Consider the following 27,818-nt stretch of genomic DNA (forward strand, 5'->3'; position numbering starts at 1 on the left):
AACAGGGTGGTATGTGGGAATTTTCATTTTATGCATGATTGTTCAGTAAACTCACAATTTTAACAACAACAACAAAAAAAAACCCTTATGTGATGCAACAAACGCAGTCGCTCATGAAAAATTTACCATCCTTCATGCTTATTTTAGATAGATTAATGACTAAAAATGTTCACTTTCATTGCTCCGATTCAACACTGCATGCTGGAAGTCCTAGCTATTGCAATAGGAGCAGGGGTAGAAACAATAGCACAGGTATCAAAAAGGAACATAACTGTCATTTGCAAGTTGTAGATATTTACATACACAAACTTAGACACATGCATATACACACACACTCTAGGCTTATAAATGCACACGAATAGTTCTGGAAGGACAGAGCCAAATTGTTAACAATGACTTTGTCTGGAGAAGAACGAAGGATTAGAGAAGAAGTAGGGATAAAGGGGAATGTTGAAATGGTTATTCCTTGTATTTTTATATTGAATGAGTATATTTTTCTTACAATGACAGCTCTCATGACTTTCAAAAACAATTTAAAATATCAAGTCATAGGGTGAGGAATGGTAAAACAAAGACTCAGATTCAAATTTTGTACCATCAAGTCAGTTCCACGGTTTTTTCTCTTTCCTTTTAAAGACATCAGAAATCAAAAGGCAAAGCCATTGAGAACCGAGACAGTCATTACATTCACCCTCCATCCCTACATGCCACAAATAAAATTTTATGGACAAATGATAACAGCTTTCTGTAAAGTCTGCCACTGTTTACACAGCAACTTAAATGCATTTTTTTAGCTTGATTTATTCCTTAGGGAATTATTTTAATAATCTTTGGCAAGAAAGTGTTCAACAATGGTGACCTAAATAACATGTCACAAAAAGACAATCTCAACACTGCAGATATAGAACTTCTGGACATTTCAAAGGCAGAGAGAAAAAGCATGACCCTCAGCATCCTGCTGAATGAGAAACCTCGTTACAAAACTGACCTCTGTCTTCTGAGCTACACGTTTTCAGAACATGCCATGTTCTTTCTTCTTTCTGGTGCTCTGTAGATATTTTCCCTCTGCCTGGAACATCCTCCCTCTTCTTTTTCTACTTAAAATGCCTACCCATCTGGATGCACAGGTGGTTCGGTGGTTAGAATGCCCACCTTTCATGTGGGAGACCCGGGTCTGATTCCCGGACTACATGTCAAAACAAACAAACAAAAAGCACCTACCCATCTGTGCTGAAGAGAGTGACCAGAGGTTACCAGAATGGGCCACATGGCTGTCCTCTAAAAAGCCACTTACAAGGTCAGCCCTGGGCTGGTGCCTGGGAACTTGGATTTCGGGAGATTCATACCATTCCCCAAACTGGTGAGTCGCTCACCATGTCTAAACTGTACAGACAGGGTTCAAGCTGAATACCTACTTTTCCAATGGAGTCTAGAATTTGGGTGTGTGCTAGACAGAGGCCACCTAAGGGACCAGCGCCCCAGTAAGAACCTTGCTTGCCGAGTCTCTAATGAGATTCCCTGGTTGCCAACATTCCACATGTTGGCACAGTTTGTTGCTGGGCAAATCAAGCGCATCCTTAATTCACTGGGAGAGAACCCTTGGAAGCTCATGGATGGTTTCCCTGAGGACTTTGTCCTGGATACCTTTTCGAGTTGCTGAACTGTTCTCTATCTTTTCGCTGTGAACTATAGCTGGAAGTACAACTACATGCTGCTAAGTCCTGTGAATCCTCCTAGCGTATTACCAAATCTGGGGGCAGTTTTGGGACTCCTGACACGCCATCTGTTCTAATTTGTAAGCTGTCAGAATGAGATAAACCAGAAATGGGATGGCTTTTACAAAGGGGAATTTAAGTTGCACATTTACAGTTCTAAGACCATGAAAATGCCTAAATTAAGGCATCAAGGGAAAGATACCTTAACTCCAAAGAAAGGGCCAATGAAGTTTGGGATTTCTCTCTCAGCTGGGAGGGCACATAGCAATGTCTGCTAGCTTTCTCTCCTCATTCCATAAGGCTTCCCCAGGGGGGAGTTTCTCTCCTGCATCTAAAAGTCTCCAGCTGCGTGGGCTCTGTTCGTTCTGGTGGCTCTGCGGCTTTTTCCAAAATGGGCCCTCTTAAAGGGCTCAGTAAGCAACTCCATCCACCTTGAATGGGTGGAGACGCATCTCCACAGAAACCATCTGACTAAAAGTTACCACCCACAATTGGGGGGTTCATATTTCCATGGAAACAATAAAAAAGATCCTACCCAGCAACACTGAATGAGGATTAAAGGACATGGCTTTTCTGGAGTATACAAAAGATTCAAACTGGCACACGAGCCTTCCATTCTTAGTTCAAATATGACCTCATTTGTGGAATCTTCCTTCATTCTCTTAAGCAGATTTCATTACTCTTTTTGCTTCTGCTCTTGCAATTAAAGAGAGTTTCTTATTGTGTGATCGTTATTTGTTTGCATGCTGTGCCTTTATTGGAGTATAAGTTAATCAAAAACAAAGACTTGATTTTTTTCACCTTCCTTTTTTCAGCCTGGCACACACAGGTGGCACACCCTGACAGAGGCATCAACAGCAGTAATTGCACTGACAGCCAATACATGCTGCTTACTACCTGCCCGACACGCCAACCTAAAAGGGCTGTACATATCATTGCATTTCATCCCTTAAGGTATTTTCTTCATTTAAAAAAATAAGAAGATGGAGGCACCATTGTTCACGTTAAACAAGTGAAAATCTAGAGATTTCACAAGTTAAACTAGAGAAAACCACTGAGTCCTTAAAGAATCACTTTACTGAACTGCAATTTCATGCTATAGTTATTCACTTGTGTGTACTTTTCCTTAGCATGTGCTATGAACTACTTCTAAAGCCGCTGCCTATTATATCACCAATCTTATTTATTACCATGTATATTTATTATACCACGTATCTTTTTTTTAACTAGATGAGACCTGCTTATTATACATAATTCAAAAGGTACCAAAAGGGTCTAGTAAAATGTAATTCTCTCTCCTATCTTTATCTCAGCCACCTACATTTTTTTCCCCATTTTCTAATATGTAGCCTTCCAGAGAGAGGGCATACCTATATGTAAACACATTATTCTGTAATTTACTTTTCTCACCCACCAATATGTCCTGGTGGTCATTTCATGTCAGTGCATATAGAGTGACCTTATTCTTTTTGAACACCTGCATAGGGTCTTCCTTTTGAGGTGAATTTAGATTGTTGCAGCAACCTAATTATGAAAAATGGCACACGGAGCATTTTGAGCTCTATATGGTACACTGTTAGAGATGGAAAAATGGAGTAAGAAAGATATTTAATAAAATTTACCTATCATAAAATTTACCCCTTTAAGGTATACAGTAAGAGAGGGTTTTTTTTTTTTTGTATATTCAATAAGTTGTGCAATCATTACCCCTATCTAATTCCAAAACATTTTTATCACCCCAAAAAGAAACCCCAAACCAGTTAGCAGGCAAGATATCTACATTTGGTATTTACAGGTTTTGCCAAATTACTCTATTATAATTAATCAAACACCTTTTTTTGAGCCAGCTTTTCTACTTCTAGGAATTTAATCTGGTCACCATATATGGAACCTTATAGGTTTCCAGTAGCCTTTTCCACTCCCTCCCCATTTACAACAGTATCTCCTGGACTTATCTGACATCAATCTAAGAAAAGGAAATACAGCCACCCCTGCCCAATGCCACTATTCTGCTGCATCTTGCTAAGAAACTGGATTCTGGCATGCACCCCACACTGACAGATGCACCAAATTTCCAGCCTGACTTCCACAGTCCTTACTGTCCTTTAGGGCTTGCAGCTAATCTACACCAGTATACATTGTTACTATCCTGCCGTATACAGCAAAGGCATTCTACTGCCTCAAGGTTCTTGGTTTAATGATGCTGCAGTCAGAAAAGGAAAGAAGGCCTAGTCCTTTCTCTGTGTCTGGTCTCAAGCCCATGCTCAGAAACCATGCTAGGTTGTTCTGTCCTTGCGATGATAGTCACTGATGCCAACAGAGCCTGTCACAGGATGCCAAATAAAGCTTACCTCGCCTCCCACCCCCTTCCTCCCACCACCTACCAGCTCCTGCTTATCTCAACCCCTAGAAAACTGGCTCAGCAAACTGCACTCAGAACTTGCTACCTGGCTCCCAGCCGTGCACTGAGGCCACAGCCAGCCAAGCACCGCTAGGTGTAGAAGCTTTCTTCCCTTTTCCTCATGTGTTTTTATGAATGTCCAAAGCAGAGATAATTAAAACCTGCAAGAAAACCAGCTGGCAGAGAAAAAGAAAATCTTTGGGACGACGCCACATGTTTATGGGTAAATTTTGTAAGCAACACAGCAATAAAAGAGGCTCTTATAAATAAATGCCACATTCTTCAAAGCTCTATATAAACTACATTTTTTTTTTAAGGAAGGAGATGGGGCCCACTCATGTTCTTTCCTCATCATTTCATTTCCAATAAGGGGAAAAGAATCCTAGTCGTACAATTTCCTAGGAACACAATTGTTACAGAGCCAGGGCTTTGCACAGAAACACACACATGGGGGAAGGAAGGAAAAATAAAAAGGAGAAGGTAAGGCACTCGAAGATCTCTAGCATAGCAGAATAGGACAAAGGTGCAGAAGAGTCGGCATCTCGCCACTTCTGATTGTATTTTCTGGCAATTAAGCATAGACACTTTCACTCAAAAGACAGAAGCTCTGCCTTCCTCTCATGAATGCCACCTGAACAGCATCAAAAGTGGGGTGATCCTGCGCAAACCCCTTTTACTTTATATCTGGTTTATTGGCTGTGAAGGGAAATAGAGCCATTGCTCCTGTGTGCGATGCAGGACTTGGGGTACACGCATTCTCGAGTGTCCGTCCCCAGGAACAAGCTGTGTGTAGGTAACTGAAGCCTGCCCTTAGCCTGGCTGTTAATAAGAATAATTGGCACACCGCTGAGGGCTGCTGGAGCACTGTGATTTGTTCTGTACAGGGGTCTCCCCAGACCATATGCACATGCAGTGGTGATAGAAATATTTTCCATATGAGCTCTCCTCCAACATGCTTAAGTGCTCCAGGCTGAGTCAGGCCGGCCCATTTGTCATTTATTTGCTCTGCACAGTAAAAAAAGAAAATCAACAGGGAAGTCGCAAACTTCAACTAGAGGGCAATGGTCTGCTTTCTGCTGCCAGCATGCTAACCTATTCACTCGCCCCAGCTCCCCATTCAAGATCTTGATCCCCCCACAGCCCCAGCAAATATCTGTAAAACAGAGGACATGGTTAACTAATAGGTAAAAGCCTAAAACAAATGAGCCATTGCTGCGTATTTCTGAGCTGCCTGTCTATTTTGAGACAAGTAACAAGTCTGCTGAGACCACAACCAGCCTTGCAGCCGCAGTTTTGGGAGTAGTCTCACTTCCACTTCTCTTAGAAAAGGAAAAGTCATTACATTAGGCTTTCGGACCCTCCTCAGTCCCTGACAAGGCTAACAAAAGACAAAGTGTGTGAAGTGGCCCCATGGTCTTTTCAGGAGTTACACTTTTCACTTGGCTTTTCAAAGAAGAAGCTGGATCGAGGAGAAAAGCTGTCCTTGCATTTCTCAGGCATCAGTCCCTGGGACTTTTCATTGGGGTAAAGAGTAAAAGGAATGGAGAAGTTAAGCTTGTTGCAGGCATCTGTGCAGGTAAGGGCTGGTTCATCTAAGTGCTTCCGTCTCAGAGCTGGATGCTCACACCTTTCAGTCTCTTTGCCTTTATCAAAAAACTGGCCCCAGGAGGCATCTAAGATATTTAAAAGTGTTTCCAGCAAACCAATAAGAATAAAGCACCTTCATGGACCTTAAAATACGCCTCCTTTCTTATGGCAGATGCGAGGCATGCTCCTTGTTATATATCATTATCCCTCTTCAAACCCATGACAGAAAGCTAAGCACAGCTTTTGCCAAAGACATCAAAGCAATAAAGGAGAAAAATGTGGTATAAGAGCAGGAAAGAGAAGCAATTCCTCTAGTATGCATATTCTCTCTGCAGCACTGAAGAAAATGCCTCAAAAGGTAAGAATCCCTCTCGGAATCTGACATGCCACATTTTTTTTTTCCTCTGCAATGGACAGAGGGAGAACCACGCAGGTCCCAGGCATCTGTCACCAAGGACACGCAGGCTCCCCAGTGTGGCAATTTTGTACAGACAGCCTCAGAATGAGATTTTAGAAATTACCGGATTTTTCAAGAAGAAAAGAAGCCTTCATACAAGAAAAGGCAAGGCAAGCCTTAAAGTCACATAAAACATCACTCTTCCGCACACCATAAAAACCGATCCCTGATCCCTCCTGGTAGACAGAAGAGGAAATTTAACGCTGACAAAAACACAGCTTCTGACAAGATATTTTATTTGGCTTACCTCTCCCCCAGGTCTCGCTAACACTGCTGTTTGAACGTGGAGCAATGTTAATATCAGGTAGCTGACAAACATTATTACCCAAAGTTAGAACTACCCTAGAGGAGAACTCCGTCTGCCAAGTGCTAACAGCTAGCAGATGCACTTGTGTCTCGGGATTCCAGCCTGGAGTTCTGCTCCGCACCGCGCTGAGTCCCCTGCTCGCTCTCACTGCGCTGCCCAGCGCTCCCGAGCTCAGCCTCCGCTCTGAAGAAAACTGGTAAGCTGATCTCCTCATGTAATAACTTCTCCCGGCTGGGGGAGGGGACAGGAGCCAGCTGGGAGCTGGGGGGCTGCCTTTAACAGAAAGCAGAAAGGGGAGGGACAGAAATGATCAATGTGGGCTTCTGCATCTGGTCTCATTCATGAAAAGGGCTCCAAGGTAGGCACTCCACGTGCAGGGGGATGTCCCTGCCTTGCCAACTGAGGCGGGCAGAAGTCAGGGAGCTGCATGCAGCAGGAGCTCCAGGCTGGGAGCCCTGGGGCCTTCCTAGTCCAGGATCCCCTATCAGAAGCCCTGTGAGCCTAGATACTTGCTGTAGGCCTCAGTTTCCTCACTGGTATAATCAGGGGTAAGCCGGATGGCCCCTGAGTTCCCTTTTGGCTCTAGTTTGATGACTGCAGAAATCTAGGGAATTAAAGGCTGTATTATTGAGGACAGTCTGGAAGGGGAGAGAAGCCACAAGGGTACACTGATCAGATGGGGACTTGGGGAACAAATACTACCCCCTTTTGCTGCCTCTCTGGGTCACTGTGCTTGGCCAAGAGCTTGAAGAATTATTGCAGAGAATGTGAAAATAAATGGTAAGCTGAGAACCGGTTTTAGATGGGGCTGGCTGGCTGGTCGAATGCATTAAAAAGCAGATTTTAAAAAAGAACTACCTCTAGGTAGAATCATGTTGGCCAAAATGGGGCTTGGGGACCTGGAAAGGAGGCTGCGGAACAGGTCTTACTTAGAGCAACATGACAGGCACACCCTAAACTGTGAAATAGCAGGGATCATGGTTTAGAATGGGATGAGAGCCATCTCATCATCCCATTTCATCATCCCATCTCATCATCCCATCAAGTGCTAGAATCTGCCCCTAATGAGCACAAGGAACCATCCTGAAGCTGCTGGGACAGTGGAAACCACCTGGGTCAGTGACCAGACTGACCAGCTCTACTACTAACTTACTGTGGTGAATGTTTAACCTCAGCAAGCCCCTGTTATTCCATCTACATATGAGGAAGTGTCACCTACTGGTTACGATGATAATCAATGAGGTCATGAACATGCAAAACTTGGCATGGTTCCCAGCACAGAGCAAGCTCTGAAGACATGGGCTTTCTCTTTGATCTGAAATAAATGTCAGCACTCAGTCCCAGAGGTAAATTAATAAACACTTGAAAAGCCTTGGGTTATGGGCATTTTCCTGCATTAGTGAGGAAACTTTAAGCCTAACTGGTTTTATAGTTTACAGCCATCTCAGGAAGGTTATTATCACCAGTCATATGACTATTTACTAGTGGGGAGATTTTTTTTTTTTTTAACTACTAGGGTGACTTAGAATCCCATTTTCTAGAGTTGTAAGAGACAGAAGGTCTCGTGAGGCTAATTTCCAGTTAGAGAGAGGAAGGAATGGATTTCTTCTCTTCCTCTTCTCGTCGGTATCATTTAGCATTGGGTCTGTTCTACTAGGTGACTGAAGGGGCACGGCAATCTACCCAACAGTTTTGTTAGAAATGCAGGAATTGTCTGAGAAGGCCAAAGTTCTTGAAACACCAAGGGTTTTGTTTGGTTCAGGGATCAGCAGCCTTTCCCTGCAAAGGGCCAGAGAGTAAATATTTTTGGCTTGGAGGGTCATATGGTCTCTGCCCCAACTACTCAACTTCGTCACTATGACACAAAAGCAGCTGTAGACTGAAGTAAATGGATGTGTCTGTATTCCAATAAAAATGTACAAAGTAGGCAGCAGGCCATACTTGGCCCTGAGCTGTGGTTTGCTAACCCCCAGTCTAGATAACTTCACAATCACTCTCCAATTGCAATCTGACTTTTGACCTCTCTGTTCCACTACAGGGCCTCTGGAATGGTCACTAATGATCCCTGTGTCACAATTGCCTTATGCCATAATAAGCTTTCAGTGCTTATTTGGCCTCTCTATAGCATGAGGAACTACTGACCATGCTCTCCTTTCTGAAATACTCTCTTCCCTTAGTTTTCAGGGCACCACTCTCTAGATTTCCTGTCTCTGATTAGCCAACATTCTTTGAGCACTTATTACAAGCCCATCATTATTCTAAGAATTTTCCAAGTAGTGTCTCATATAATCCTCAAACAGCCTTATTAGGTAAAATCACTTGCCTCAAATCATACACAGTATTTGGTCACAGGCAGCCTGCCTCCAGGGCCCAGCTCTAAACCAGTGCATCACAATGGGTCCCCAATGGGTTCCTATCTCCTGGTATCTTCCTGGGCCTAGCTAGCCCCTGAACACCCACGTTCCAGCCCTCTCTCTCTTCTATCCACTCTCCCTAAGCCATCTCATCATTTCACTCAACTGCCCTTTACACACCAATGACCGTCTGTAACTATACAGTCAGGTCTTTCTTCTGATCTGGAGGCCCATATATCTAGCTGCCTCAAAGGGGTTACTTAAATCTCTCAAAGTTACTTCAAGTTCAACAGGTCTAACAGTGAACTGTTTCCCTGAAAACCTTCTTCCTCTTCTTTGCTCACTCAATGAATGACATCGCCACCATCTAATTCTTCCCAGATGAAAAGTGGGTATTATCTTGAGTCCTCCCACTCCAAACCAATACCAGGTATCACTGATTTTCCTTCTAGAAAGCCATCTGGTCTGCCCACGTCTCCTGATTCCAGCTGCCCCTGTTCCCATCCAGGCCTCTACTATCTCTTACCTGGCTTTCATAGCTACCTCCTTACTCGGGCCTCTCCCCTAATAAGCCAGCTTCCTGATTACAACCACTGGAGTTCTTGTACAGTGTGAAATCTGGTCATGTAGCTTCCCAGATTCTTGGTGTTTTGTTTGTTTGTTTAACTTTCTATTTTGAAACAAACTTAGATTTATAGAATATTTGCGAAAATAGTACAAGCAAACTCACTGCCCTCCCCCTGTCTACGTGGGACATGACTCCCAGGGGTGTGGACCTTCCTGGCACCGTGGGACAGAAATCCTAGAACAAGCTGAGACTCAGCATCAAGCGATTGAAAAAAACCCTAGAATGAGCTGAGACTCAGCATCAAGGGATTGAGGAAACCTTCTCAACCAAAAGGGGGAAGAGTGAAATGAGACAAAATAAAGTGTCAATGGCTGAGAGATTCCAAACAGAGTTGAGAGGTTATCCTGGAGGTTATTCTTACGCATTAAATAGATATCACCTTGTTGGTCAAGATGTAATGGAGAGGCTAGAGGGAACTGCCTGAAAATGTAGAGCTGTGTTCCAGTAGCCCTGTTTCTTGATGATGATTGTATAATGATATAGCTCTCGCAGTGTGACTATGCGATTGTGAAAACCTTGTGTCTGATGCTCCTTTTATCTACCTTATCAACAGATGAGTAAAACATATGGAATAAAAATAAATAATAGGGGGAACAAATGCTAAAATAAACTTAAATTGAAATGCTAATGATCAATGAAAGGGAGGGGTAAGGGGTATGGTATGTATGGATTTTTTTCTGTTGTCTTTTTTTTTTCTGATTTGATGCAAATATTCTAAGAAATGTTCATGATAATGAATATGCAACTATGTGATGATATTGTGAATTACTGATTACATATGTAGAACAGAATGATATGTTAAGAGTTTGTGTTTCTTGTCATTTTTTTAATTTAAAATTTAAATTTTTTTTAATTTAAAAATTAAAAAAAATAGTACAAGGAATCACAGTAAACTCTTCACCCAGCTACTTCTGAAACAAATGTCTTAGATTACAGTTATCAATACTAAGAAGTTAATATTGGCACAATGATTTAACTACAAACCTTCAGAATTTCCCGGTTTTCCCCTTCCAGGATCCCACGCAGGAGACAATAATGCATTTAGTCATCACTTCTCCTGAGTCTTTTCCTGTAACAGTTTGACTTGCCTCGTTTTCATGTCCCTGACACCCTTGAAAAGTACTGGGCAGATATCTTGCACATTGCCCTTCATGATCAGTTTGTTCGATGCTTCCCCATGGTTAGACTGGGATTATGGACTTGGGGTAGACTACCACAGAGGCCAGGTGTGCTCATCACATTTTATCAGGGGTGCATTATGTCAAGCCACCCACCCTATCACTGATTATTTTAGCCTTAATCACCTGGCTAAGGTGGTGTTCAACAGGTTCCCCCACCCTAAAGTTACTATTTTTCCTCTTTATTCCTTATAGGTGAGTCAGTAAGTCCAGCCCACACTCCAGGGGAGAGGAATTAAGCTGCACCTGTTGAGTATGTGTTAAAACCACCACTGTAACTGATAAGTATTTTAGAGGAGATGTTTGAAGCAATGCAAATATCCTGTTTCTCCTTACAATTTCACCCACTAATTTTAAGACCCATCAGTAAATCTTGCCCGAGGCAGTTAGTACTGGAGAGTTCTAATGGCGATTTCTGCTTCCCTCATGCTTTCTACAGCTATTAATCAGACTTCTTCTATATGGAAAATTTGTTCCTTCTCCATTTATATACTGGTTTATGAATTTCTCCTGCTTCTTGAAGTCTTTTGATGATGCTCTATTCACACTGAAGTTTCAAACTCCTTAAATGACCCTCGGGAGGCTGTGGTCTGGTCTCCGCTTACGCTTCCAGCCTCCTCCCAACTCCAGCCACTTTGAGCCAAGAGATGTTTTCCCAGACACCAGGTGTCCTCATGCCCCCACACCTTCCTTCATGCTAGTCCCTACATCATTGGGTAAACTCTATTCCCCTTTGAAAACTCAGCTCAAATTGTTTATAAGCACCACCTATGTTTCCATTAATAGGGGCTAACTAAATATCCATAATATGGAATATTCTGTAGCATTTAAAAGAAAAAAGAGCTATTCCAATGTAGCATGGAAACATATATAGGTTTATTGTTAAGGAAAAAAGGAAGGTGCATAACCATATGATTATTATGCTATTCGCATGTTTTTGTATTTACTTATATACATATTAACTATCTCTGGAAGATCACACTTGGTGCTACCAACATTTCCAACAGTTGCCTCCTCCAGGGAGGGGAACTGGTAGGCTCAGCTTCAGGACAGAAGTGAAAGGGCACTTTTTATTATGCACGTGTGCTGTCCCATGCAGTAGCCACTTGCCACATGTAGCTACTGAGCACCTGAAAATGTGGCCAATCCAAGTTAAGACGTGTTGTCAACTTTAAATACATACTGGATTTCAAAGACTTGGTATGAGGGGAAAAAAAGTAAACTGCCATATTCATCATTTAAATATTATGTTGAAATTATATTTTGATTATGTTGGATTAAATATAGTAATTTCACCTGTTTTAACTTTTATGGACTACTAGAAAGTCCTGTTAACATATGTAGCTCATCACATTTCTATTGGACAGAGCTTCTATATACTCTTTCATACTTACTGAATTGTTAACACGAGAATGTATTGCTATTCAAAAACAAAACAATGAAATAGTCGGGAGTAATAGAAATAGATACACACAAGTTCTCCAACTCCAAAACAATTTGCTTAATTGTCACCATTTTGGGGACTCTCCAGCCTCTCCACCGAGCTGAGGTGAGCACCCCTCCCCTCTGCCCCCATGCATTTTCTGATGACCTCCAGCATGATATTTATATGTTATTATACATTGTTAACCAATAGATCTACCTTTATCAATGGAGAGTGAGTCCCCGATGACAGTCTGTTCTCAGACTCAGCACATTCCAGAGAGTCACTGGGTGTGTGCCGAGTGAGGGAATGCCTGCAAAGGAGGTGTTAGGGGAAACAAGCCTGCGCTTTATGTTAAGAAGTCTTCTAAAGGTGTGTCTGAGATACCAGGGAGGGAAAATGAAAAGGAGAAACTTACGGAAGGTATATCTTTCAAGGAAAAAGCAAGTAACTTCCAATCTAACTTATGTGTGACCTAAATATGGGAAATAAAAGTGAGTGGGGGGAAAAGTATAAAACAACAGGGAAAATGAAGCCTCCAACCACATATTTCATTTTAAAAAAACAAAAAAAAACACAATTACACGCTTCTGTCTAACAAAGAAGAGTAAATCCACATAGCAGATACCACCTCTATGACTATTTTATTTCATGCAAATAGTGTCCCTACCTTAATGAAGGAAAAAATTAAGATGCAGCCTTCTCCAGAGATAAGGGCTACATGTTAAAACGTTCAAGCTCTGTTTCTTTAACTAAGATCTTGAGGAATAGATGGCAAGTCTCTGTCAAGAAGTGAGCTGGCTATGGCGGGGGGGGGGGGGGGGGGGGGGGGGGGGGGGGGGGGGGGGGGGGGGGCGGGGGGTTGAGGAGAAGCAGGTGTTAGTAATTAACTCGCCTTTTGTGTGAACCGAGGAGCCACGGGGTTGGGGTGGGGGTGAGGAGGAAGCAAAGAGGAGCTCTCTGCTGTGTTTCTGGCAACTGCACTCCCGTACCCTTCAGAAGAAAAGAAAATCACGAGAACCTGCAGTGAAGGCAGTCCCCGCATTCTTACCTTCCTCAGGTTTCTGCTGCTAAGGGGACAAAGCCTGGTCTCATCAGCACCGGGAACCAGCAGGGTGGCCATGATGCCCATTCCCTGAAAGGAGGGCTCTGCTACTGGTTTGGGCTGGCTTGGCTCTGAAGGCGTCAGGAGCAGGGCGAACAGGGCCCAGGACAGGCTCGTCTGAACTCGGAGAGCACATGTATTCGTTTCCTAGGGCTACCGGACCACAGCACTGTAAACTGGGTGCCTTCCACTCTTCTGGAGGCCAGAAGACCGAAATCAAGATGGCAGTAGGACCGTGGTCCCCACCCTCTAAGACCTGTGGGGGAGAGTCCTCCCTTGCCTCTTCTAGCTTCTGGCGTTTGCAGGTCTTGCCTTAGAGCTCCTTGGCTTGCAGAATGCACCAGTCCAATTTCTACCTTCACACGGCTTCTTCCCTGAGGCCTGCGGTTTGGCTCCTCTTCGTATAAAGACACCAGGCTCATAGCATTAGGGCCCACCCAACTGCAGTATGACCTCATCGTAAATAATGACACCTGAAAAGAAAGTCCTGGTCTGGGAACGAGGGTTTTAGGACTTCACCATACTGGGCAGTGGGTGTGGTGAAGACGCACAATTCAACCCAGGGAATTAATTCAGAGAAAGCCTTGGGATTGTTCTCAGGTTGACCATATTTTTTATTTCAAGAATTTGCTGTAAACCCAGGGTTCTCAAAGTGTGGTTCCTGGATCAGCAGCGGCAGCATCTGGGAAGGTATTAGAAATGCAAATACTTAGGGCCATCCAGATTTATGGCATCAGGTACCACTGATTTGTGTTATAACAAGACTTCCAGGTGATTATGAGGCATATTACAGCTTGAGAACCCCTGCTCCAAGCACCTGTTCTCTGTCAAGTAAAACAATTCAAATTGTGTTAAAGTATTGATTTATAAAATCTGATTTCCTTAGAAACTACGCCTGTCCAATATTAAAACATAACAAAAAGCTGTCATAATTAAAACAGTAGCAAGCACTACCAGTATAGGAATAGACAGATCATTTACCTAACTAAACACATGGATGGATTTAGTGTGCAATTAACTATCACTTCAAATCAGCAAGGATGAATTATTTACTTAAAAGGGTTGGGAATACTGGCTAACCATTTGGAAAGTAAATAAATTATATTCCTAATTTATATTTAAAATTATAGGTGGATTAAAGGTGCTAATGCAAATAATGGAAGCATGAAAGTAGTAAAAGAAAATAGGACAATATTTCTATATTCTTGGAATGGGAAATAACTTTTAAGCATAGCTTTAACAAAGGCAGAAATCATAAAATGATTTATAGATTTATATACATTTTATATTCCATGGATCAAAAAGACCACAACAAAATTGAAAGTCATATATAAAACAGAAACTGTATTCCATTTGTTCATTTGTTTAAAATGTATTTATTTAGAACCTATTATGTGCCAAGTCCTGGAGATACAGAAAACAGCAAAAGTAGACTCAGTTCTTATCTTTATGGAGCTTATGGTCTGGTACAGGAGGCCAAGGTTAATAAACTCAATGAATAAATTAAAAAGAGCAGTGTGAAAAGTGATGCAAGGGAAAGATATATGGCGATATAAGGCTTTGTCCTCATTAGGGAGATTGGCTTAGGTCGGAACAATGAGGGTTTCGTGAGGACCTGAGGGAAAGCAGGCGTGGATGAAGAGACAGAAGCAAGGGGGAACCCAGGCTCTGATCAGGTTTAGACAAAGAGACGGTCCTGACTCCAAACCTAGAAACAGGTTCCTAAGGAGAAGCCAGTGAGAACCTACTTTAAGGACAGGGCAAGAAGTTCCATGACCAGCTGTGCATTTTCAAAAGGTCACTTTGTTGTTTGAAGAAAGGATTGGAGGGGGGCACAAGTGGAAGTTAAGAGACCAGTTAGAAGATGATGGTAAATTATATTTATCCTAGATGTAAAAGGATAAGAGCTTGAACTAGGATGATGGAAAGAAGTGAATAATTTCAAAGATCGTTTACAACATATATGATAGAAAAGGATTCATGTCGACAACATATAAAGCCCCCACAAATAAATCATATGAAGACAATAGTAATAGCTAAAGGTTGGAAGCAATGCACAACCACAGAGGAGTTGCAATGCACTATTCATACATACACACAAAACACACAGGTATGTGGTAGTTTGGAGCTGTTATGTAGCCAGGAAAAGCCATGCTCTTTTAATCCATTCTTGTGGTGTGGATGGAACCTTTTGGTTAGGTTGTTTCAGTTGAGGTGTGACCCACCCCATTCAAGGTGGGTCTTGATCCTTTAATGGAGTCCTTTATGAGAGAATAAGAGGCAGAAACACTGAGAGAGAGAGAGCTCAGATGGAGAAACACCCTGGAGATACTAAAAAGAACCCCCAGGGCCTGAAGAAGTCACTGAAACCAGGAGCTGAAAGCGATGAAACCTGGGAGAGAAGGCCACAAGCCTTCCCATGTGACAGAGGAAACCCGGATGCCAGCAGTCTTCCTTCAGGGAAGGTATCTTTCTCTTGATGCCTTAATTTTGAGATTTTCATGGCCTTTGAACTGTAAATCTGTCAACTAAGAAATCCCCATTGTAAAAGCCAACTCATTTCTGGTACATTGCCTCCTGGTAGCTTTAGCAAACTGAAACAAAAACCAAAAAGTGAAATTCTTCCCAATCATTTAAAATGATCATCTCATGTATTTACCAATATGGGCACATTTTGATGTCACACTATTTTAAGTCAAAAGTAGGCCATTTTCAACAAAAGATATTGGGGCAGTTGAACATCTACATGCAAAAGAATGAAGGTGGACCCCTAATCGCATCGTAAGCAAAAGTTATTCAAAATGGATCCAAGATTGTGGTAGGCGGAATAATGGTCCCTCAAAGATGTCCATGTCCTAAGCCTTGGACCCTGTGAATATGTTACATTCCATAGCAAAGGGAAATTAAAGTAGCAGATGGAATAAAGGCTGCTAACCAGCTGACTTTAGAATAGGGAGATTATTTGGGATTAACCATGTGGGCTCAGTATATCACAAAGGTTCGTAAATGCAGAAGACGGAGGTAGAAGAGGTTGGAGAAATCTCATTGAAAAGGACTCAGCCTGCTTTTGTGGCTCTGAAGATGAAAGCCAAGGAACTTGGATAGCCTCTAGAAGATGAAAAAGGCAAGGAAACGGATTCTCCCCAGAGCCTTACATGTAATGTAAGATTAAAATCTTAATTTTAGACCCATTATGGACTATTCACCTCCGGAACTGTAATATAATAAATGTGTGTCATTTTAAGCTGCTAGGTTTGTGTTACTTTGTTGCAGCAGCAGTGAGACACTAATATTACCCAATGCAAGTGCCAGAACTATTGAACTCTTAGAAGAAAATAGGAGTAACTTTTCATGACTTTGGGTTCAGCTATGATTTCTTAGATACAATATCCGAAGCACAAGTGATAAAAGACAAAATAGATAAATGGGATGTAATCAAAATTAAAAATTTTTGTGTTGCTAATGATACCAGCAAGAAAGTAAAAAGACAACTCACTTTATCTCCATTCTGGGAGAAAATATTTGCAAATCATATGTCTGATAAAGGACTTATAACCAGAATATACAAAAACTCCACAACTTAACAATAAAATGACAACCCAATTAAAAAGTGGGTAAATGATTTGAATAGACATATCTCCAAACAAGATATAAAATGGCCATTCAGCACACAAAAAGATACTCAAGATCAACAGTCATTTGAGAAAGGCAAATCAAAGCCACAAAGAAGGTCTACTTCTGTACCCACTAAGATGGCTATAATCGAAAAGACAGACAGTAACAAGTGTTGCTGAGGCTGTGGAGAAACGAGAGCCCTTACATACCTCTGGTGAGAATGTAAAATGGTGCAGCCAATGTGGAAAACAGTTTGGAGGCTCCTCATAAAATTAAACACAGAGTTACCACATGGCCCAGCAATTCACACAAAACCTTGCAAATAAATATTCATGGCAGCGTTACTCCTAATAGCCAAAGGGTGGAAACAACTCAAATGCCCATCAACTGATGGAGAACCAAAATGTGTACAAATACAATGAAGTATTATTTGGCCATAAAAAGGATTTAAGTATTGATAAATACTACAACATGGATTCTTGAAGATTATGCGAACTGAAAAAAGTCAGTCACAAAGGCCACTTACTATATGATTCCATTTATATGCAGTGTCCAGAATAGACTAGAGACAAAAAGTACATGAGAGGTTGCCAAGGCCTGAGGAGTTGGGGGCGGGGGGGGGGGGGTATGGAGAGTGGCTGCTAATAGGACAGGGTTTCTTTTAGGGGTAAAGAAAATGTTCTAAAATGAGGTTGTGAAGTTAGTTGCAAGACCTGGCGAATATAAATATAAAATATAAAAAAACTGAATTGGCGTTGCTGTAAATGAGTGAATTGTATGGTATGTAAATTATATCTCAATAAAAACGTTTCTAAAAAAGTAGACCACAATATGGTCTGTATATTATCTTTTAAATAATTCTATTTTGGGTAAACATAAATGGTCATCATCACATCATTTTTTAAACTTTATTTTCTATTTTCTTTACAATGAACAGAAAAATATAGTAAGAAAATTAAAAATTATCTTCATTTGTAATAAAAGATGACTATAATAATAAAAATGGGAAAGGCCATGAATAGGCATTTTACAAATGAGGCTATACAAATAGAAATGGAAATACGTAACAAAAAATTCAACCTCAGTAGTACTGAAGGAATGCATAATCAAACAACATGATGCCATTTTCATCTAATACACTGGAAAATAATTTTTTCAGATGCTAAATACCCATCATTGGAAAGAGTTTAGGGAAGCGGGTATAGTCTGGCGCAGGGCAGGTGAGAATGTAAATTGGTACAAGTATTTTAGAAGCCATGCTTCCCAAACTTTAATGTGCACATAAATCATTTGGGAATCTTGTTAAATTACAGAGTCTAAATCAGTAAGCTGTGGGTGGGGTGGGTATGTGTATGCGAGATGCTGCATTTGCAATAGTCCCTAGTGATTCTGACGCGGCTGGTCCATAGATCACACTTGAAGTGACAAGGTTTAAAGCAGGCTGCACAGAAGCTTAATCACGCACACATTTTCAACAAACACCAGTTCTAGTTCCAGGAATCATGGACATGAGCCAAAAGTTATCTAAAAAGGGTTTTCATTTCAGTGTTGTTTAGAATAGTGAAAAACTTTAAATAATGTAAAGGTTTAATCCCAGGGTCCTACTGTATATTTTGGATACACTATTTTTTTTTTTTTGTATGCGGTATGGCAGGGTCACATTTAATTATTTTCCCATGTGAGTAGCCCATTATTGCAGCACCACTTGTATTTTTGGTTTTTGTTTGTTTTGCTTGTTCGTTTGTTTTCTGGGAAGTGCATGGACTGGGAATTGAATCTGGGTCTCCTGCATGGCAGGGTAGAATTCTATCATTGAACTACCCTTGCAGCTCCTGGCATACTATTTAATTATAAAAAATAATGTATTATAATATTTCATCATATAGATTGGTGCTTACAATTTACTGTTAAGTGAAAAAAGTTATAAAAGAGGATTTAGAGGATGAAACCATTTTCATCATAAACACACAGAATAAAAGATGAGAAGATTGTCCTCCAACATGGTACTGCTGGTTATCTCTGAATGGTGATTTTTTATTTTATCCCATTTGCTAGCGCACATTTTCTAATTTTCCCACCATAAGCATACAATACTTTTGTAGAAAGAATGAAATTTCTTCCCTCTGCCTCAGATTCCTGGGGAATCCTCCCCCTCGGGAAAGCGGCAAATGCGCCATCTAGAGGTTATTTACTCAAACTGCAGACACCTGGTCCCAGAAACCTGGGGAGCTGCCTCAGCTACTCAGCTAATGCAACTCCTAAGTGGCAGGTAAATATCTCAGAAGGCCTACCTTTCCCATGACCAAAGGTGTTAATTCACTGTGTAAACAGAGGACTTGACAACTTTCCCTGAAAGGGCTGAGAAAATATTTCAAGTGGGATAACATCAGCAAGCCGCCAGGTCCTTAATTTTCTTTTAAGTGTCTTCAACCTCATCCCTCCTCTAATGTTAATTTTACCTAATTAAATACAAGAATATAATTTTCTGCTTTGAACAGCACAGAGATGATTATTAATTTCTGAGGGGAAAAAAATAGGAAAAAGGTACTCTATTCTTACTCAGGGAATCCTCAGGCTCACACAGAGAGCTTGGTCATTTTTCAATGACTAATTTTAAAAATCCATTTTTTAAATTTCTACCAGGGTTGTTTTATTTTGTTCTCCACATAAAAAGGATTTGAAGAGGATAACTTGAAGGCTTCAGCAGCTGAAAACATGACCTAGAAGTAGTCAATAAAAATATTAAAAGTAGATACCATAATTAAAAGCACCATGTTACGGTGCTTCAGTGTTGGGTTAGCAGCTAAAGATACTTTATAAGTCTCTGAGGGTGATAATTCATGTTCATAAGGATAAATCCCAAGTCATTAAAGAGGGAGCCAGGGTTTTAACATTTATGGAGGGCCTACTCTGTGAAGGCATTAGGCTGGCAGGGGCCTAGGGTCCTCATTTCATTTCAAATCCGAAGGACGTAGTTTCCCTGATTTTATGGTTGAAGCTGGAGACTGGGAAAGGTTAAAGTGAATTTAAGTACACTTTGTTTAAGAATACATAAAAATATATAGTATAATTCGGAAAAATTTTAATTCTAAATGCCTTGTCATTTAAGTAAGGACAGGAGAAATCTCACCCTGCGCTTGGCATCAGGATTGTTTATTCTAACTTAAGACACAATAACTGCAATCACTGACCCCTTCTTTCAGCTGAAATTGTTGGGGAGAAAATTAGGTATCTTTGTGTCAGAGAGCCTCTTTCTGTATTTCATATGTATTTTATATACGGCATGTTTTGAATAGATAAGCTATACAGTTAGCTTTTAAGCAATTATGAAACTGTTTCCCCACAGTAACAAAATATAAAATGGGCTGTTATGTTCACAAGAATGTCCAGCGTTAGGGTAAGGGGAAAGCTTTTAACACTAAGCTCTGTTTCATCAAGTTTATTAGTTAAGGTAAGAACAGCTGCTGTTACAGATGGACCTTGAACTCTGGATGGCCTAATACACAGAAAGCTCCTCTCTTGCTGGGGTCAAGTCCAGAGGGTGGGGCAGGGGGTGCTCTAGTCTGCAGGGCCACTTGGGGACCCAGGCTCCAGAGGCTCTGTCCCCTTTAACACATGGTGCCCGAGGCTGCCCTGGGCACTGACATCCAGCTGGTAGATGCAGAGAGGAGGAAGTGGAGGGTTGCCAGGGCTTTCCACCTTCCACTGGCCATATTTAGCCACAAGAGGCAGGCAAGTATGGCTTAGCTGCGGACCCAGGAGAAAAGGGAAACAAGTTTGGCAAACAATCTCTGCCACTATCAGCAGGATCTTCTGATTATGTGTGTGTTTCAGTTTGCTAGCTGCTGGAATGCACTGCACCAGAAATGGAATGGCTTTTGAAAGGGGGAATTTAATAAGCTGCTAGTTTACAGTTCTAAAGCTGAGAAAATGTCCCAATTAAAACAAGTCTAAAGAAATGTCCAATCTAAGGCATCCAGGGAAAGATACCTTGGTTCAAGAAGGCCAATGAAGTTCAGGATTTCTCTCTCAAGTGAGAGGGCACATGGCAAACAAGGTCAGGGTCTCTCTCCCATCTGGAAAAGCACATGGCAAACACGGCATCATCTGCTAGCTTTCTCTCCTGGCTTCTTGTTTCGTGAAGCTCCCTGGGAGGTGTTTTCCTTCTTCATTTCCAAAGGTCGCTGGCTGGTGGACTCTCTGCTTCTCGTGGCTATGTCGTTCTGTTCTGCTCTCTCAAAATCTTTTTCTCCAAAATGTTTTCTCTTTTATACAATTCCAGTAAACTAATCAAGACCCACCCGAATGAATGGAGACACGTCTCCACCTCACCCAGTTTAACAACCACTCCTGATTGAGTCACATCTCCAGGGAGATGATTTGATTACAGTTTCAAACATACAGTACTGAATGGGGATTAGAAGAAACGGCTGCATTTACAAAATGGGATTAGGATTAAAACATGGCTTTTCTAGGGCACATACATCCTTTCAAACCAGCACAGTGTGTTATACAAAAGTATGACAGATGCTTGTAACAGGGTGACCACAGCCAGCCCAGACCTTTCCTTACTATCTGTGAAGCACGTGCTGAATTAATATTTTCCCATTGTCCCTGCTTCATCTAAGCCCAGTCAAGGAAGGTGACGAACACATTAAAGACGCATTTCTCATCATTCCCATCAGCCGATGCGCAGACATTTCCATTTCAGAAACAGAAGCCGCAGCCCAGTGAGGGAATTTCCGCTTACATTTGGGGGTGCAGGTGGGCAAGGAAACAAAGATTTATTGGGTGCTTACTCTGTGCCAAGTACTTGGCCGACATTATCCTATTTAACTCTAATAACCATGGAGGAAGGATCTTTATTCCCAGTTTTCCAGGTGTGAAGGCTGAGGCTCACAGACGCAGGTAACTGTTGCAGTTGTAGTAATGGATGCTTGTCCAGTCCACATACTTTCCACCGCAACTGCTGCCTCCAACAGAGCCGGGCTCTTGGCGATGCTGCCTTGAATGTAAAGATCCCAAGAGAGGCTCCAGGGGCAGCCCCTGCTGTTCATAAGGGCTGTATCAGAGAGGCAAGGAGCCCGGCCGGGCCGCCATGCAGACACTCGCCTGCAACCCTTATCACCAGCCCTGACCAGGCAGCGGCGCAGGGATGGGGGAAGTTTCCAAGTTAGCTGTCCCCAGGTCTCAGCTCCAGCGACAACTGCTTTGGCAACCTGGGGCTCTGCCTGAAAGCAAGAGAGTCTGATGCACTGTTCAGTTTCGTTTAAGGCTCACACTCAGGATATATTTGGAAAAATTTTACAGTATAAACTGAAACATGGGTGGAAATCAAACAAAATCTGAACATCAATTAAGAAAACAATAAATTTGAAGAAAATCCAAAAGAGGAGGAGATACTAATTACGATGTGTGTGTGTGTGTGTGTGTGTGTGTGTGTGTCACAGCCTAATTGATTTTGGGGAGAATAGCTCACATGTCCTCAGCACACTTTCAACAGCTCAAATTTTGGGCTATTCATCTGAAGGGCGTTAAAGGTGAATGTTGATGAAAAAGAAAGTTTTGGGAAATTACAAAATCTTCCACAACTATCATAATATTCACTTTTGTTGCCCTCTGTTTGGGGGAAAAAAACTGTTCTTTTTTTATTATCCTTACCACATCCTTTATATATATATATATATATTCATGGGAGGAAGTGTTTGCATATTTTCAACAGATGGCCATTTTTCACATGTGCTAACTTGATGGGATTTTGTATCTCTTACCTCATGGCATGGTAAATTATGCTTCATTTTGGGCCACATTCCATAACCCGCCCAGTTTCAGCATATTATCTGACAGACCCCTGAACAGAATCTATTCTAGGTTGAAGCAAAAATAAATTTTCCGTCCAGATCAAGCTTTGGCAGAGCATTTACGTGCCGCTGCTATGCAATCACATGCTCTAGGAACTGGTATCACCTCATCTGAAATATGTCAAATAAATGTCACGATAATTACATGAACAAGATATTAAGCTCCCTTTCACATATACAGTCCTTCATCCAAGCCATAAGTATGACAGGAGAGATTCAACAGCATGTTTCAAATGTAGCACTGAAGAAAGAGTTTCTTTCAAGAACAGAAAACAAACATAACTTTAAAAAAAAAGAGTCACTAACTAAACTTAGTAACAGCACAGTGAAACTGCCAAGAATGTTTGCATTTCTGTCTACTTGGTAGAACTTCAAGTGACTGTCTCCTAACAAGAAAGAAGCTACTTTAAAATATTCTGCCCGTGCTGGTGATGTGTGATTTAAGAGAGGAAATACTTAGAGGCTTAAGAGACCTTTGCAGGGAGCCTGAAAACTGGCTGCAACTCTAAGGAAATTGGCATTCCTTAAAATCTAAGCTTATTTCTCTATGGGAAGCACCAGCAAGTAAAGTCCATAAACTGTGATTTTATAAGGTCTCTGAAGCTGGCAGTGAATCAGGACAAAATGAAACAGTGCAAAGAAAGTAGCACATTATCATGGTGTTGCCCCCCAGAAGATGGGGGGCACGGAATTCTTAGACACTTAAAATGAAATGGTGATGGGTCAGTGAAAACACTTTAAAATCTGACCAGGTATCTAGGAGCAGAAACATAACTGAATAGGGTTAGTTCTCAGTTCCTTGGCTCGATCGATGGTGCCAGGTTGTCCAGTGCTAAGTGCTGGGTGCTCCTGGACGAAAGAGACCCAATCCTCGAGGGCTCAAATCTACAGTGGGATGGGGAGAGTGGTCATCTGCAGCTCAGGATGCTGAGACAAAGCTACCGTCCATTAGATCTACTCACTAGCTCCTGTGAGCAACTGTGGTTTTCTACTGCAGTTATGAGACCAGAGAGATTTCTCTGCTTCTCAAAACTCCCAACTGATTCTGACTCTTTAGCATGATTTAGGACACAGACTTCTGTGTCTGGGTCCTGTTTCCTCACAGTTGGAAAGTTCTGTCCGTGGGCTGTGTGATAACAGCAGCCAGTTATTTCTAACTCATTACTTGGGAAAATGTCCCACCAGTAAATAAAATCTTTGCATGGAGTTCTTTCTGCATTGTAAATCTCTGTAACTGGCTCTCAACCTTATGGCTTGAATAAACGTATCCACAGGCACCTTTTCAACCACCATCTGCCCTGATCCTCCACCGCCTTCGGCATATTTCCATTGCAAGTATTACCAACATTTAAAATCCAAAACAGCTATAATTAAATCTGTAGTGTGGTGGTTTTGAGTATCAGTTTTAAAATTGGACTGCTTGAAATCCAACCCTGGTTGTACCACATACTGGCTGTCCTTGCACAAGCGACTTCTGTGCACCTCCTGCTCCCCAGCTATAAAATCTGAGGATTAATAGTCCCTAGCTCTTATGGCTGTCATGCAAATTAAATGAGATCTTACATGTAAAGTGCTTAGTAGTACGGTGTCTGATGCATCATAAGCGCTCAGTAAATACTAGCTATTTTTACTACTCATTGCAAAATGGGTGGCTATAGTTCTGTCATTGGTAGGAACCATTCTTCTAGCTGAGGCAGAGAGTATTAAGGGTTGGAGGGTCCAGAATCACTGCAGCTAGGGTGGGTGGCTGCTGCTCTCAGATGGCCCCTTTTGATGCATGGAGAAGAGAGGGAGGATGAACAGGAGAGGCTGAGAACTAGAAAGCAGGAAGGGTGCTTAGCCCACCCTCCCCCTACTCCTGTGCTCATGGCAGACATTGCTAATCACTTACAGCACTCTCCCCACTCGGCCTGGATAGCATCTTGCTCCATGCAGCTGAGAGTGGGCCATCCAACCCATCAGCTGGCACCGCATGAAAATGTACTTGCAATACCTCCTCTAAAGTGACAGTTCTTGCAACTGAGAAGAGGGCAGCAGGTAAGCAAGAAATCAGACTATAAGGACAATCACACAGACCATTAAAGTCAAAGAGGGGCTGTGTGGGTCTGTGAATGGCTTCTACTCACTATCAGTTGCTGGCACCCGTCCCCAAGGCTTTCCTTGCTGCTGGCAGGGATCTCAGGAGACAAACCTGGCCCTCCACAGACTGACTCAATTTTTCTGCATTCCATGTTTTTGGTTCTTGCTTACATTTTCTTTTCCCCCTTATCCCTATTTTAACAGGCAGTGAGCCTTAGAGTCATGTTTTCCAGAGATGTTGTATGGAAATATTCCCTGGAGAGAACTCAGGTATAACTAACTGGTCCATGGTCAAATAATTTAGGAAAGGTTGTCTACCAAAAACCCCTTTAGAGAGTTACAATATTCAATAGCATGCTAAAGGCTTCGAGAAATCCTGCAGGAAAGAAACCCATTCAACCCTGTTTAATCTAGAGTCTCCCAAATGTGTTTGTTTATGGAATCATTTTCCCCAATAACACATATTGATAGGTATTACACAGCACACATTTTTGGGACACATGCCGTAATGTGAACTTAACATTTTCTCTCTTTCTTATTCACTATGCCAACGATTCACAATGTCCTAACCAATTCTTTTATCAAATATATCTTGATTCCATGTCTTTCTTTTTATTCCCATAGCCCCCACCTTGGTCCAGTTCCTCATGTTTTCAGAACTGGCCCAGGGTTCAAGCAGCCCAGTCGGCCATATTTCTACCCCATCCTTGCCATCCTATCCCCACTGTCAAATTATCTTCCTAATATATCAACCTCATTGCAGTGGCTGAATGGTGCCACCCACCCTCAGGATATGTCCACATCCTAACCCCTGGACCTTATTTGGAAAAAGTTATTTGCAGGGGTAAATAAGTTAAGGATCTCAAGATCAAATCATCGTGGATTATCCAGGTTGGCTCTAAATCCTATGAAAAGTGTGTAAGAGACACAAAGAGGAGAGACAAAAAGAAAGAAGAGAAGACAGAGAAAAGGAAAAGCATGTGAAGACAGAGACAAAGGTCAGAGTTATGCAACCACAAGTCAGGGAACACCTGGAGCCACCAGAAGCTAAAGAGATTAGGGAGGATTCTCTCCTAGAGCTTTGGAGGGAGCACGGTGCTGCTGACACTTTGATTTCAGACTTCTGGCCTCCAGAAATGTGAGAGAATAAATGTCTGTTGTAAGTCTCCAAGGCTGTGCTAATTTGTTAAGGCAGCCCAAGGAAACTATGACAGTCATCATGACATCTTTTGACTCATCTCCAAAAATGAAGTAATAGGAGCTAAACCTGATTATCCCAAAGTTTTGACTTCCCTGTTCCCATATGTACAGATAACAAAGTTTGGTCATCACTGTGATGGTATGTCTACATGAGGTATTGAGGGACAAGGGAGGCATCTAGAAAGCCTGGTTGTCCCTTCTCTATGCCTCAGACTAGAGACTCATGAAGTTACTGGCTCCAAAATTTCCATCTTTGGAAATGACTAGCTCTGTGATTCACTTCCTAGATTTACTGCTGCAAACCTGCTCCCAAAAATTTCACCTTCACTTAGAGACACAGATGTGTTAACTCTATAGATTCCAGGACACAGAAAGTAGATGAAGATTCTAGGTTTGCTTGTTGCCTTTGCTTTGCAATTCCCCCCCCCCCCCGCCCCCGCCACATTCATTGATTCATTCAGTCAACAAGCGTTTATTGAATTTACATTAAGTGATGACCACCACACCCAGAACTGGTCACATTTGAGCCTCAAATTCTGAATCCATCTGTTTTAACCAATCAGCAATATTTCCCACTTTTCAAAACACCCAGCCTACAGTTGCATGTTACTCTTACTGTCCATACACCCTGGACCTCCCTCCTGCCCACCCTAACTCCAAACCTTCATGGCCATCCTGTGCACGCACTGGACTGGGGAGGCAGCTCATGAGACAGCTTTGAGTTTGTGTCTCTAGAATCTACCATGATTCTACAGTCCATCACACTGCCCAATCAAAATAAAGATTGGTTGTCAGTAATAACAATAACAATAATAACAATGAATCTAGAGAGGTTTAAAGACTAAAAAAACGTACATCTAACACAGACAAGGGTTATATTTCAAAGACAATGTTCTGAAGTCGGGACTGCGGGGTCCGAGGTCTGCCCAGCCATGGAACCCAGAGGTGCCATTCCCCAGCTGGGTGGTACCTCTGGGTTTTATGCCTTCATCTTATGGGCCTCACCAACCTGCCACGCCCCAGTCCAGGTCAGACATGGGAGTCCGTCACTGTCTCAGCTTGCCAATGACCAGGACGTGAAAATTATGTCCACGTGCTCAAGACTGCAGGCCCCCAACTTTCATGGAATTTGTTTTACAAACGAAGACAGACTGACTCATCACACAGGTGGCCATACTGCCCCTTAACAATTTTTTAATAAGTAACTTCGAACAATGTTACTTCTGAACAGGAAGTCCCATCTCGTTCATTTTTGATGTCTGGGGTCTCTCACACGTAGTAGGCACTCAATACGCTTCTGTAAACTGAGTGGAACAAACGTCTATTATTCATAGCTTCTCCAAGGAGCTAAAATTTAGTAGCCGCAAAATCTGATCCACCAGGTGAGTCAAAAGAAAAAAATAAATGATTCACAAGGTGAATGAATTCTTTTAGAATACAAATGAAGGTCTGAGAGGCACTTAATGGCTGTTTGGCAGAGAAATTCACGTACCCGCCATTGAGGTGCAATTATCCTGGAAGTCCAGGTATTTTCAAGTTGGAAAGCATGGACATTTGACTAAAAAGTGGCTTTGCTCAGATGTCAGAACATAAGAAAAATGAGATCATCTATTCACATTTCTGGACACGTGATGAACGTCAAAGAAAACATAGTTTTTTAAATGATGGACTTGATTCAATTAAATATGGACAAATGATCATTAAAGAATCTTATTTCATCTGTTTAAAATATTTCTTTTAAGAATACCCTGCATAGGGCGGGCCGCGGTGGCTCAGCGGGCAAGAGTGCTTGCCTGCCGTGCCGGAGGACCCCGGTTCGATTCCCGGCCCCAGCCCATGTAAAAAAACAAACAAACAAACAAAATATAATAAAACAAGAAAATGTTTAAAAATGTTTCCCTTTCTTCC

At 41.9% G+C, this 27,818-nt stretch overlaps 1 protein-coding gene across 5 annotated transcripts in view; it reads right to left on the reverse strand.

The window, feature by feature from the left end:
* THSD4 (thrombospondin type 1 domain containing 4) overlaps window positions 1–27,818 on the reverse strand; it is a 691,564-nt gene that overhangs the window by 259,349 nt on the left and 404,397 nt on the right. The window contains exon 1 of one of the 5 annotated variants that reach the window (XM_077123898.1): window positions 6,408–10,241. The exons of the other annotated variants lie outside the window; for them this stretch is intronic. Coding sequence (XP_076980013.1) covers window positions 6,408–6,479 — 72 coding nt within the window. The 5' untranslated portion in view covers window positions 6,480–10,241. Of the gene's footprint in view, window positions 1–6,407; window positions 10,242–27,818 lie in introns of those variants that run through there. 5 annotated transcript variants of the gene reach the window in all.

The sequence above is a fragment of the Tamandua tetradactyla genome, chromosome 12 (genome assembly GCF_023851605.1).
Source record: "Tamandua tetradactyla isolate mTamTet1 chromosome 12, mTamTet1.pri, whole genome shotgun sequence".
NCBI classification, from domain to species: Eukaryota; Metazoa; Chordata; class Mammalia; order Pilosa; family Myrmecophagidae; genus Tamandua; species Tamandua tetradactyla.